The sequence below is a fragment of the Chanos chanos genome, chromosome 12 (genome assembly GCF_902362185.1).
Source record: "Chanos chanos chromosome 12, fChaCha1.1, whole genome shotgun sequence".
Classification (NCBI taxonomy): domain Eukaryota; kingdom Metazoa; phylum Chordata; class Actinopteri; order Gonorynchiformes; family Chanidae; genus Chanos; species Chanos chanos.
Genome location: NC_044506.1, coordinates 2,931,496 through 2,944,273, shown reverse-complemented (window position 1 = coordinate 2,944,273; position 12,778 = coordinate 2,931,496). Strand labels below are relative to the sequence as shown.

The 12,778-nt window shown below is 38.6% G+C and overlaps 1 protein-coding gene across 1 annotated transcript in view; it reads right to left on the bottom strand.

Moving 5' to 3' along the window:
- Positions 1-11,456, bottom strand: part of LOC115825445 (uncharacterized) — a gene marked incomplete at its 3' end in the record, with an annotated part of 37,907 nt that extends 26,451 nt beyond the window's left edge. Inside the window, exon 1 of the mRNA XM_030789278.1 lies at positions 11,391-11,456. Within this exon, the coding sequence (XP_030645138.1) occupies positions 11,391-11,456 (66 nt within the window). The remainder of the gene's footprint in view (positions 1-11,390) is intronic.
- Between the last annotated feature and the right edge of the window lie 1,322 nt (positions 11,457-12,778).

Here is a 12,778-nt window from a genome sequence, read left to right as displayed (position 1 = left end):
AGATATTTCTCAAACATTCTGTTGCACAAGAAACAAGCATAATATTAATTCACAATATGTTATCCTTAAAGTCAAAGTATTCAAGCATTAAAATGCCTGTTGATCAAAATACCCTTGGTTCTCGATTTAACAAATAAAACATTCCAAATTTTAATGTGCATTAGTATTATCCTTCAAGGTACAGTATTTAAGTATCCAAAAGGGCTACATTACCCGTCCAATACTAACACCCACAAACGTGTTACTTACTAACAAGCCGACGAAAACACATATCCCAGACTGGCAAAATTAGCAGTGGTATACATGTGTGTGCCCACAACGTCTGTGCCATCAGAGAAGGTGTTTTCCACGCCAAGAGTTATTGTAAAAAGACTGTAGTCTGGTCTTCATGCTGACCGTGTGGACATGCTCATTTTTCTAAATAAGATTATGGAATAGGCTATAAGCCCTCACAGTTGCTCAGATCAGCCTTTATGAAAATGGACGTGTTAAAAATGAATGTTCATGTCAGCACTGCCATCAATCCGGTATGTTTAGAATTTAAACATGTTCAAAATCATTATCAGTATAATTATGGCTTAGGTGCGCATTTAATACAGGTCCCCTCACAATACACTTTGTAGAGCACTCCATAGAGCTTCTAGCAGTGAATAATAAGGCATAGTTTGTTGCCTACTGAAGCATTAGAGCTGTAGTTTCAGCCATGCCGCGGTATGACAGTATACGAAAAATTCATAATGTACGGTAAATTAGAACTGGTATACCGGAGGAACGGGTATACCGCCCAGCACAACTAATAAGATAGCAAACACTGATAAATATAAATTAAAACATTTTTAGAATTACACAAACTATGTCTTTTATACTGTCTTGTATTATTTTGCCTATAAAATAGAGAGAAAGCTGCTGCATAAAACAGAAGACAAGCTGTTGCAGTTTTACTCTAGAAACCGACCTGTTTGCTCCTGTCACCACACCGCTATCTTTAGACATACGAAGAGCAGAGACGCTGATCATCAATAGATCTTAACCTCGAGACAGATAAACAATTTGTTTTTGGTCTCATACACTCACACAAACCTTTTGGGGTGAGAAGTCAGCAGAGGAACCTGCTACTTATTCTCATGAGAAAATCTTTCATTAAGTTTTACAAATAGAGGCAGCACACTTCCTAAAAAAACAATATCAATAACTGAAACTATTATGCATTTGAAACTCTCAAGCCTAGTTTTCTTGTTTCTTGTCATTCAGTCAGAGATTCTACCTGTTTCTCTTTGCTCTTGGCTAAGTTTCTGTATTTTATTTTTTATTTTTCAAAAGATATATATATATATGCGTGTGTGTGTGTGTGTGTGTGTGTGTGTGTTGTCTTTGTGTTGAAGTTTGAGGTCTCTGTATGTTGCCAGTGAGAACGATGCTTTTCTTTTTATTTCTTGAATGTTAACAATGGCATAACTGTATATTTCTTGTGTGTGGACCAAAGGCATTTGTATGAGGACGGAAATCAGAGTCGACCTGTGTGCACCGATTCGTTATTTTTTGAACTGTTAGGGAATTTCAGGAATGTACTGAAGTATTACTGTTTATGAGATATTGGGCATTTTTGTGTGTTGCAAAAAAAAGGTTAACCTCATTTATCAAATTAAATTTGAATGAAATAACAAATTATAATAGTGCTATTTGAGTTCAATAGAATTATTATTGAGTGAGTGTTGTGTTAGTATTTTTTTTTCCATGTATAACTCCAAATAATTTAAGTAAATCTTATTTAAGTAACTCTTTATTTGTCATAACACTTCTAAAACAAATCACGTAAGTTTGTATTCTGAATTGTTCTGAAACTGGTTGTAAACAATTTAGATGCTGGAAGTAAAAGATTCGACCACTGTGGGGAAGTAGAACATTCTTATAATGCAATTTTTAAAAATCCATTTAAAAATCGCAGTTTTTTATCTTACCCATATATGACTTTAGATTTTGTTCAGTGGTCACTGGTTGTCCTCTTGTGGTAGGGGGCATTAGTGAAGAGTTCTCTGAGGAAACAGTAGTAGATGACAGATGAATATAATATAGAACACATTCATCTTTTATCTGTCATTCAGGAGATGACATGTTCAGACTGATACATGAGGGAAACATTATTCTGTATGGTAGAGTGGTAATGTGGATTAGTGTGTATGGGTGTGTTTAGTGATGTGTTGTGTATGGTAGAGTGGTAATGTGGATCAGTGTGCATGGGTGTGTTTAGTGATGTGTTGTGTATGGTAGAGTGGTAATGTGGATCAGTGTGTATGGGTGTGTTTAGTGATGTGTTGTGTATGGTACAGTGGTAATGTGGATCAGTGTGTATGGGTGATGTTTAGTGATGTGTTCTGTATGGTACAGTGGTAATGTGGATCAGTGTGTATGGGTGTGTTTAGTGATGTGTTGTGTATGGTAGAGTGGTAATGTGGATCAGTGTGTATGGGTGTGTTTAGTGATGTGTATGGTACAGTGGAAATGTGGATCAGTGTGTATGGGTGTGTTTAGTGATACTCTTTGAGCTCAGCTGAGTGAAGTTCAAAACCATCCCAAAAAAAAAAAAAAACAGAATATGGACCAGTTACAGGAACTCCATCACTTGACATGAAAGTTGGACTTCCTAAATAAACTCATATACTCAAACAAATATGTTATTATGTTATCAGAGCAGCATAGCCTTGACCTGAAGCCTACTCTGTGGCTGTGTTAGCTGAAGTTAGCTAGCAGAGACTGAGCATTATAAACCTATGGTAAAAATAAATAATTAAATAAATAAATTGAGAGAAGCATTTTCTATCACAAAATTGCTCAATACCTTTCAAGTGAACAGTCTCTATTGTATAAAAATCACTGAGAGTCTAAATATCTTTGGAGGAAACTAACTGGAGCACAGTTCAGGCCACTGTAAAGCAACAAGTGATTAGAAGCAGTTTTGTATCATTAATATAGATATAGATAACATGTGTTGTGGGGCCTAACACAGAGCATGTCCTATTAAGGCTGATAGTTAAGAGGCCTCAATTTTCTTTAGGGGTTATTTGGAATGAACGATATATCTCATCTATTCGAACTTAAATCTATACCAAAATTTGTCCCTGAAAAGGAGACCAGTACCAGCAAATCAAGAACAGGAATAAAGAGTTTCGGCAGCAGAATGACTTCCGATCTATCACTACGTGATCTCCATTGTCATCGACACAGAAGCACAATTTAATGACATTTGATCAGCAAGAACAATGAGAAGAGGGAAACCAATGATTGTAGAATTCCAACTACATTTTGTTTGGTCATAAGTCGTTTGGTATTATTTATTACCAAACTTATTCCATTGGAGCATTACAAATGTTCCACAGAGAGGACAATTAAAGTATATTTCCGCACTGATGGTTTTCTTTCTATGCAATCTGTTTGGATCATCATCGATAAGAGCAGATACAATTGTAGAGTTAAATGTAATTGATATAATTTAAAAATGTCAAATAGCAGTCGAAAGCCCTTTAATAAATCAAGAATGAGGATTAATCACAGCATGGGAATTCATACTCACCTGTTGTCACAATCAGATTGACCACTGGAATTCCATTACAGTAGTAGATCCCAGAGTCAAACAGAGAAACATTCAGTATCCACAGAGAGAAATCAGACAGTACGTGATACTGTTGGCCTGGTTTTGGTTTGGATTCCCATGTTTTACTGTCAGCAGTGAGAATGTGTTTTCTTCCTTCATATGTGTCTCTGCTCCATGTAGCTCTGTCCTGTCTTATTTTACCACAGCTGAGGTAGACACCTGCCCTTGCTTTAGCATTTTGATGTGGTATTTCTGTAGGAACAATTATGGTAATATAGGTCAATTTAAGTACCCTCTGCTGTGGTATTTGGATGTGATATTGCTGTAGGAATGAATATCAGGAGATTACCATGACATTCAATGTAATCAGCACTCTGTAATGTAATTTCTTCAGAGACGTATAATCTAATTAAAATGACTGATCTTACAAACTAAGTTATACTGATGCAGCAAAGATTGTTAAATGAGACCACGCCCAACACAATAATATCTTCTCTCATAAAACTGAGATTCAGTTTCTTTCCTTCAGGCTTATGTTTATTGTTATTAAATGTTACCAGAAATATACTGTTATATATTTGATATTTGTACACTTCAGTTTGTATATTTCAAGACAGAAAAAAAACTGTTCTCTTTACAAATCAGCCTCAGAAAACTAAAGCCCTTTATGTTTTTAACAGAATAATAATTCTCTACAGAAACACTCCTATCAAGACATTTTCTCTAACACATGTTCATATTTCTCACTCAGCATCCAAAGTTCACATTTTTGACGATGCTCCACCTCAGAACTAAGCACTCACAAATATTCACTTACCACTCTGAACTATTCACTAACCACTCTGAACTATTCACTTACCACTCTGAACTATTCACTTACCACTCTGAACTATTCACTTACAACTATGAACTATTCACTTACCACTCCGGATTATTCACTTACCACTCTAAACTATTCACTCACCTCTCGGAATTATTCACTTATAAATCTGAACTATGCACTTACCACTCTGAACTTTTCACTTACCACTCTGAGTTGTTTTTATAATCACAAAGAGCAGAAGACAGAGACGAGTGGACAGTTTCATTCTGTCAGGGGTCTGGGTGCAATGGGTGGACGACTGTGACTGAAGGTTTGGCACTTCAGTTTATGACAAAGACACAAAATTCTGCTCTTAACTGAACACACTGAACACCAATCAGCAGACTGCCAAGATTTTTGGACACAGTTGGTCGTATTAGAGGAGAGGTTGTGTTGAAGTATTTTGGGTCTGTGTGTGGGTGTGTGAAGCATGTACTGCAGTCATAGTCTGCACAAAATGTCACGCACCACTGCTAAAGAGCTGTGTACCACAATGTCAGATAGGGTAATGTGGTTACAGCTATAGAAACAGAGAGAGAGCGAGAGAGAGCATACAAATGCAAATGGAAAGTTGGTCAGAAATACCACAACAGTTAACAGCTACAGAGTGTTTCCACACAGGCTCAGGACAGTTACTGAGCCGTTTGTGTGGTTTATGTGGGCACCTGCTTGCTCTTATTGACTGTTGAGCATACCTGTTATTGTCTTCAGTTATTAGTGCATGACTTTCTTATGGGATAAAGAGATAGCCATAATCCTCTCCATTCCCGAAACCAGCTTATGAGGTCACGAGATCTGGACCTTGGTTATTTTAGATCTAAAAATAAAATTTGAAACTAAGTACAATTGCATTAAAAAATCAGTGGTTGAGAACCTCTCCTCCGAGACAAGCGTGTGCTTAATTTGGTTTAGACTTGTTATTTAGCGTCCGCTGTGTGTGAGAGTTGTGAGAGAGGACGTGAACACAGACCCTTGCATCATCAGCACTTCTACTGACAGCAACTGGAATTTTAGACGCATGTTGGCAGCAGCAGCGGGCTTGTGTGTGAACTGGCAGCATACAAAATTCAGTAAGACAAAGCGATGATCGTTATGACATTATCTGTAAGAAACGCTCAATACAGTAACCTGGTACAGCGTCTCTAGTAAAGGCAATTGTATGCAACATGTTAAATATATATACTCTGGCCATGATGAAGGCCAGGCTATTTCTTTCATATTAGTCAGCTAGCTAACGTTTCACACAACGCCAGTGATTGAAACATAGCTTATGTAGGTGGCGGTATCAATAATAGCAGGCCTACGAAACATTTCAAAGCCAAATTTGGAAATGAATATAAATTTGTAATGACGTTGGTTTGTAATGGTTTTACTCTCAAACATCTTTCTTTTATTTTCATAGCTAGCTAAGGTTGCAATTAACCCTAGCCTAATTATCATTAATCAGTGTATGGACCACACCTGTGTCCATAGCATGTGTGTTTATGGGTGGAGGTGTGTGTGTGTGTCAATCCCCAGATACAAAAGCCACATGAGAGGTCATTCAGTTCAATTCAGTTCAGATGGTGTACTTTACAAGTAAAACAGAAATACAATTTGTTTCTTCTACATAGCAACAGGTCTCTTTCTATGTATGTAATTTTTGTATGTGTAATTCTGATAAAAATCTAACCCTAGAGTAATGTTTTGCTTATTGGTCTAACATTGCCTGATGTAGTTTTCTTGCCCCTCTTTAAAATTAGTTGTCTAGCATGTTTGTAAATCTATACACTTAGTGTGGCATACACAGAAGTTATTTCACAAACACAAAGCAACAGTATGGGAGAATAATTATGACAATAATATAATAATTGTCTTTATTGCCGTCCAACCATATACAACATTGCATGTCCTCAGGATCATGATAAGTAGTTGCTGTGCTTCACGAGCACTGCCATCTTGGACATTTCAGCCATTGATGTTTTTCTGCTGGTCCAGGGAATCGAATAGGCTTCCTTTTGGACACAAGCTGCTTCCATAACCTTTAGGCTGTGGGCTGCACGTTCTTCTCAAGCACTTTATGTTCTGTATACCATTCCACAGGCGAAAAGCAAGTAATTAGACATGTTCCAAAGAAAATTTCAAATTGTAAAATCAATCTTAGAACATCAACATATACTGTACCTAATCCAAGGGCTTCCGCTTTACTTTGCAGATAGTATAAGGCATTGTTTGGTAGCTCATTGGTTGCTTCAGTAAAGAATAAAACAGAAATGTTTAAAAAAAAAAAAAGGTCAAGCTGTTAGTTCTAACCATGTATATTTTGAATATAATGGGTTTTTTTTTAAGCAAATGGGAGAAACATCCTTCAGTATATAATGAAGTAAATATAACTTACCAAGTAATGCTTCAGAGGTGACCTCATTAAAAATGACACAGACATAATCTGACTCCTCCATATTATGTGTAACCGCTAACACCCAAAGACAAAAAGAGGAAAGAAGAAGAAGAAGAGGAAGAAGATGTTAATTCAAAGTTATTAGGCCATGTGCATGTATATGTGTGTGTCATCTCTACAAAGTATGACATTTGCATTTCATCACATGAACTCTCTCAGAGACACAAAAACATATTACAAATGAGAACATATTCTGTAAAGATGCGTAATTTCCGAATGTGTGTGTGTGTGTGTGTGTGAAGGTACAAAATAGTCTGTACCTTTTCTCCTGTGGCATTGTCTGAATAAAAGTATGACCACAGTGATCACCATCACCAGCACCAGAAGACCAGCTCCTCCAGTCACAGCGACCAAAAATATATTATGTCTCCTGTGATCTAGAACGATGTCATAAAATCTCTCATCATCAATCCAGGGACTGCTCAGTTAAGTCAGCAGGTAAAAGTCTGTGAATGGTATTCTTGTATGTTAGGTCAGCCTCCTTTTATGATCCATCTAAGGTTGGCAAAGCAACAGACGTGCTTAAAGTGCTAACAGAATGAATTTTCTTTACCGAAGCCTGTGCTTCAACTTCACTGGTGTCCTGTGGGACAGGACAGGCAGTCATGAGATGACCTGGCCCATAGCATAAAAATAAACAAACAAATAAAACCACTCTGAAGAGTCAGGCGAGGAATGAGCGAAGGGTCAAACTAACTTTTGATGTGTTAGGAACTTTTGGACAGTTATTGTGGGCTGAATCTCTGTGCAGTGGGGAGAAAGTGAAGGCAGCTGTATGTGTTAATACAAACTCATCAGTTAGAGTGGCAGCATCAGACAGCCCAGCTACGTTTTGTTCATTCAAATGAATGACTACTCGCTCAGGAAGGGCGTTCTTCAACTCCTCCAGTAAAGTTAGCTCCATTCCTACACTCAGTCTCTCCAGAACGAAGGCCCTACGATCTCAAATTCATCACTCAGACCTCTGTAGACTGAACTGCTCTACTCTGTGCTCTCATGCTTCAAACAAAGCCACAATGTTTAGCATTTAGCTCAGTGTCACATTACAAACCCAGACATACTGGAACATTCTTATATTTAGTGTCTGTTGGTGGTTTCCTTATGCTACTAAAACTGTTGAGATATATGAGATGAAACAACCACTGTTAGCTCCATGTGTCAGAGCAGTTTTGTTCAAACCACCAGTTCCCATAGAAACAATACCCAGAGTTATCCAAACTCAGACAAACTGTAAAAAAACATGTAATGACTCTTTAAGATGGCTTAAATGAACATGAAAATATGTCGCTATAGAGGAATAAATTAAAATATATTCTTTGTAGGATTTGGAATTCTTTTAGTAGTTTTGCTATTCTTCAAAGATATAAAGAGCTATGGAGATAACAAAAAAAATAAAAATCCTGACTCAAACTCAGTCAGTGAATGCGGTGAGGTTGGAATAATATGTTTTATGGAAATACAAGGCTGTTTAGATGCTCACCCTCTGTAACAGTGGTAATGGGGGTTTTCGCTGTAGTAACTGGAAAGAAAAAAAACAACATTTTTAAACATTATAGTGGATTCCTCGTTCATCCATAATGCCAGTGAAGATGAAAAACAGACACTGCAGTGTTTTGGAGTTTAATCAGCATCTTTCATTTTACTGCTATAGGTCACTGAAAAATAGGTCACTAAAGAACTCTCACAAAGCTTTATTGGTTTCGGCCACAAAGAACTCAAAGCACACACATGTGCAGGTGAAACTTTTTAAATTGGGGATATGAAACAGGTGTGTGTGATGGACTCTTTTAAAATACCCATCCTTGAGTTTACATGGATTTGAGGCTGCATTAACATTATTGAGAATGTGATCAGTTCTGAATGGCTTTGGTTATTGCACTTTAAGTTACTGTGATATTTCCACAACATTAACAGCAAAAAGTGTTAAGAAACAGCTGTAAAGCCAAGCAGTAGAAGAAGGTTCAGAAATGAAGCGAGGGCAAAACTATGAAGAAGACGTGACTGGCAGTTATGAATGTAAACAGCCCTGTGGTTGGTCACCTTTTACATGAGTGGTGTCTCCTTCCTGGACTGTAGACGCTGTGATAAGTGATGTTGTATGGATCATCACTGGGGTTGTTGTTAGAGACGATGTGCAAGTTGTAGTTTCGACTGTAGTTTTGGAAATACAACACACCCTGTCTCAATGTGTAATATTCCATCACACCAGTAATTCATAATCACCATGTCACATCACACCATATCACACCATGCAGTCGCATCATGTAATGTGTTCATGCGATATTGATGGAGAAAAACAGCATGTACAACCAGTTTGATCAAAGTTTAAAGACATGAAGAGTCTCTCTCTCTCACACACACACACCTCCACTACATCCTTCACATCTTAACAGTGAACTTGACAAAATAATCGCTTACATGTGTAGGTCTATGCCGCCTTTTTCTCGCCTAGTGTCTGGCTGCACTGTATAGAAAAAGGATGGAGTCCGTGCTTTCAACGGACCACAACATGAATGCCGATTTGGGTTTGATGTGCCTGTCTTATGGCCATCATACGGTGCCTCACAACTCTGGCAGATAACGTAGTCTGGAATGGTGTCATTGGACAGGACAACCTGCCTGAATCTCTCCCATACCTTACTTTTCTGGCTCACTTTGCATGTATCGCCCGTTTTTAACTTTACTCTGATTAAGTCGGCCATGTCGCCAGTGGTAGCCTCCTCTCTCTGACCCAAAAAAAGAGTTTTGGCTGTGTATAATCTAAACAAAAGCTACGGATACCACTCGGGGAAAAACTCTTAGGCCTATTATCAACACATTATCTTATCTGAAACACATGCACTGACAAAAACCACAATCGCAAATTAATGATAAAGCCGCTGATCAACTATTAGGCCAGGCTATAATTATAAATGAATGCACTATCAATCATAGTCTGGGTGCAGAGAGATGTGCGATAGATGTAGATTACTTTATGGTTCGGTAATGCCGATTTTTGACAGCCAGGGCATGTTGGAAAGTTGGAAAGGGTTGGAAAGTGGACTAGTAATCACAGACTAGCCTATTACACGCAATTCGGAAACCCTATGACACAAAACCTATTGCACGCAATGTTTCTACAAGTTATTTATAACTTAGTCAGAATGCTGCTTTGTCCCTTTTTGACCCGACCCACTAGTAAGTTTACCCGAACACGCCCAACCCGTAGGTTATGGGTCGACCTGCACATCACTACCCAACTTCATGGCAATAAAAACACTCTCGACTGTCTTTTGCAGGGTGGAGGGTTCATGTTCACAGTTTTCGAGGGTTTAAAACTTTTATCTGGATTTCGTGGTTGGGTGGCTTCACGGCGTGAGGGTACAGAAAACACTGTCTTGTGAGTTAACACATATTCGTCAGCAAGCACGGCAGCTTGCGCCACAGAAGTTACTTTCTGCTCGTTAAGATAAACAACAATTCTTTCCGGCAAACAGTTTTTAAACTCTTCTAACAACAGTAGCTCTTTAAGCTGATCGAAATCTAAAACTTTACAAGCATGTAACCATTTATCGAAAAAACTGGCCTTTTCATGGGCAAATTCAACAAACGTCTGGTTGGTGGTTTTTACAATATTTCAAAATTTTGGCCGGTAAGGCTTTGGGGACTAACTCATATGCTCGCAACACAGTGGCTTTTACAATATCATAATCCAAACCCTCTTCAATAGACAACGCCGCGCAAACCTCTTGCGCTTTACCCACCAATTTACATTGTAAAAGCAGAGACCACAAATCCTTAGGCCAGCGCAGAGTAGCTGCAATGCACTCAAACGCACTGAAATATGCGTCTACCTCAGTTTCCCTGAAGGGCGGCACCAACCGAATGTGCTTGCTCACATCAAAATCAGGGCTGTGTCCGAAATGGCATACTAGCGTACTGCATACTGCATACTAGCCTAGTATACACTGCATACTGCGCACTACTCCACACACTAGTATACAGTATGGTACGCAATTATGAGAACTTTCGTGTAGTGTACTACACGTTTGCTATCGGTTGGGCTATCTGTTCTGTTAAAATCGAACAACACACGACAACCACAAATATGTATCAAAAGTAGCCCCATAAGAAAGCATATGAAGACTTATTACACCAAAATATGCAACTGATACATTTATATTCGGAACTGCAGCTGCAGTTGAAATTGAAGCTGGTTCTGTCGCTGTCCGCCATGTTTTTAAAATTTTTTGACAGTTGGAAATCACAGCGTTGCCTCATGGGATGCAGTAGTCGGCGAAGTGAGCTCGGGATGTATACTAGAAATTTTCGCCAGAGTAGTACATCATCCGGGTAACTGTGGTGTAGTGCAAAATTTTTACTTTTCACGTACTGCATACTACTTACTACTTTTACGTCATAATTAGTATGCGAGTAGTATGTAGTATACCATATCCCAGGAGTTGTATCAGAGGAACTCGAGCTTGCGCAAATATGCGTTGACGACGCAGCCCGCAACTCACCCTGCCTTCGCTGGTCTCTCGCAGCCTCAGCTTCGAGCACTCGAAGTCGAACGAGCTGTGTCTCATGCTCCTGCCGTTTTATCTCCAGATCCAGCTCCTTAAGCCTTACGGATAGGAGTAAGTCTCCAGTCGCCGCAGTCTGCCGGGACTCCGCTCCTGACAGTGTAGCTGCTCGCCCCATTGCAACGCCTGACCCAGGTGACTCGGATTCTGATAGGACCCCAAGCTCTACAAGTTTATGATATAAAATATCTTTGAGCACCTTCTTCATTAGTGACCGTGGCACCTCAATAGAAAAGAACTCAGCGAGCAGGTATAGGTCTGCTTTTCTGCAGCGCTCAAACTGTTCCAAAGTTGGACACACAGCAAAATCTTCTAATTGAAACTCTTCCATAATCCCACAATCCCCCACACCTAAAGTGAACAACTACCAACCAGAATATAAAACAGACCAATAACCATCAAAGAAAGCCAAACGGACGAGCCCCCAATTTATGTTACGTCCCAGCTCTAGGGGTACTGGGGCGCAATACAAAAGTGACAGAGCCCATATAATTACCAAAGATATTTACAATTTTATTTACACCAAAATAAAAAAAGAAAGGGGAGAATAGCGTCGGGGGTTGCCAACGCCAAAATAATAACCAAATATAAAACCATTTTGGAAAAAAATCTACCTATCCTACCAGAAAAGAAAAGACAAAATAAAGACAAGCACTACACTGGCTCCCTATCTAACCAAAAAACAGGAGAAAACGATAAAGTTAACAAAAATGGCAGCTCACCCCTACAGCTCCCAGGGCAGAAACAGAACAAATGTTAACAGATGTTTCTTACAAATAACTTAACAATAAGTTAAGTATATGTGTGTGTGTATATATATATATATATATATATATATATACACACATATGTGTGTGTGTGTGTGTGTGTGTGTGTGTGTGTTAAATATTCGCAACTGAAACATGTTTAAAAAAAAAGGTCTGGTCAAGTGATTGTACATACTTTGCTTTTTTAAAAGTGTGATAGGAAACTCACTCCCTGCTCTTGTGTGTTGTCATGGTATCTCTGGAATAATTAAAGATGAGTATTGAATGAAAGAGAATTCACACCCACCTGATGATGTCACAGTCAGATTGACCATTGGGATTTCATTACAGAAATAGATCCCAGAGTCTGAGAGAGAAAGTTTCTTTATCCAGAGAGAGAAATCAGATGATGTGTGAAACTGAATGTTCTCTATTCTTCCATCTCTGTATCTGCTCCAGGTCACTGTGTTCTCTATTGTTTTATTACATCTGATGAAGACACCACTCCCCTCTATACCATTCTGATGAGGTAGTGCTATAGAAACAAATATGAGGAAATGTAACCCATCATCATCATCA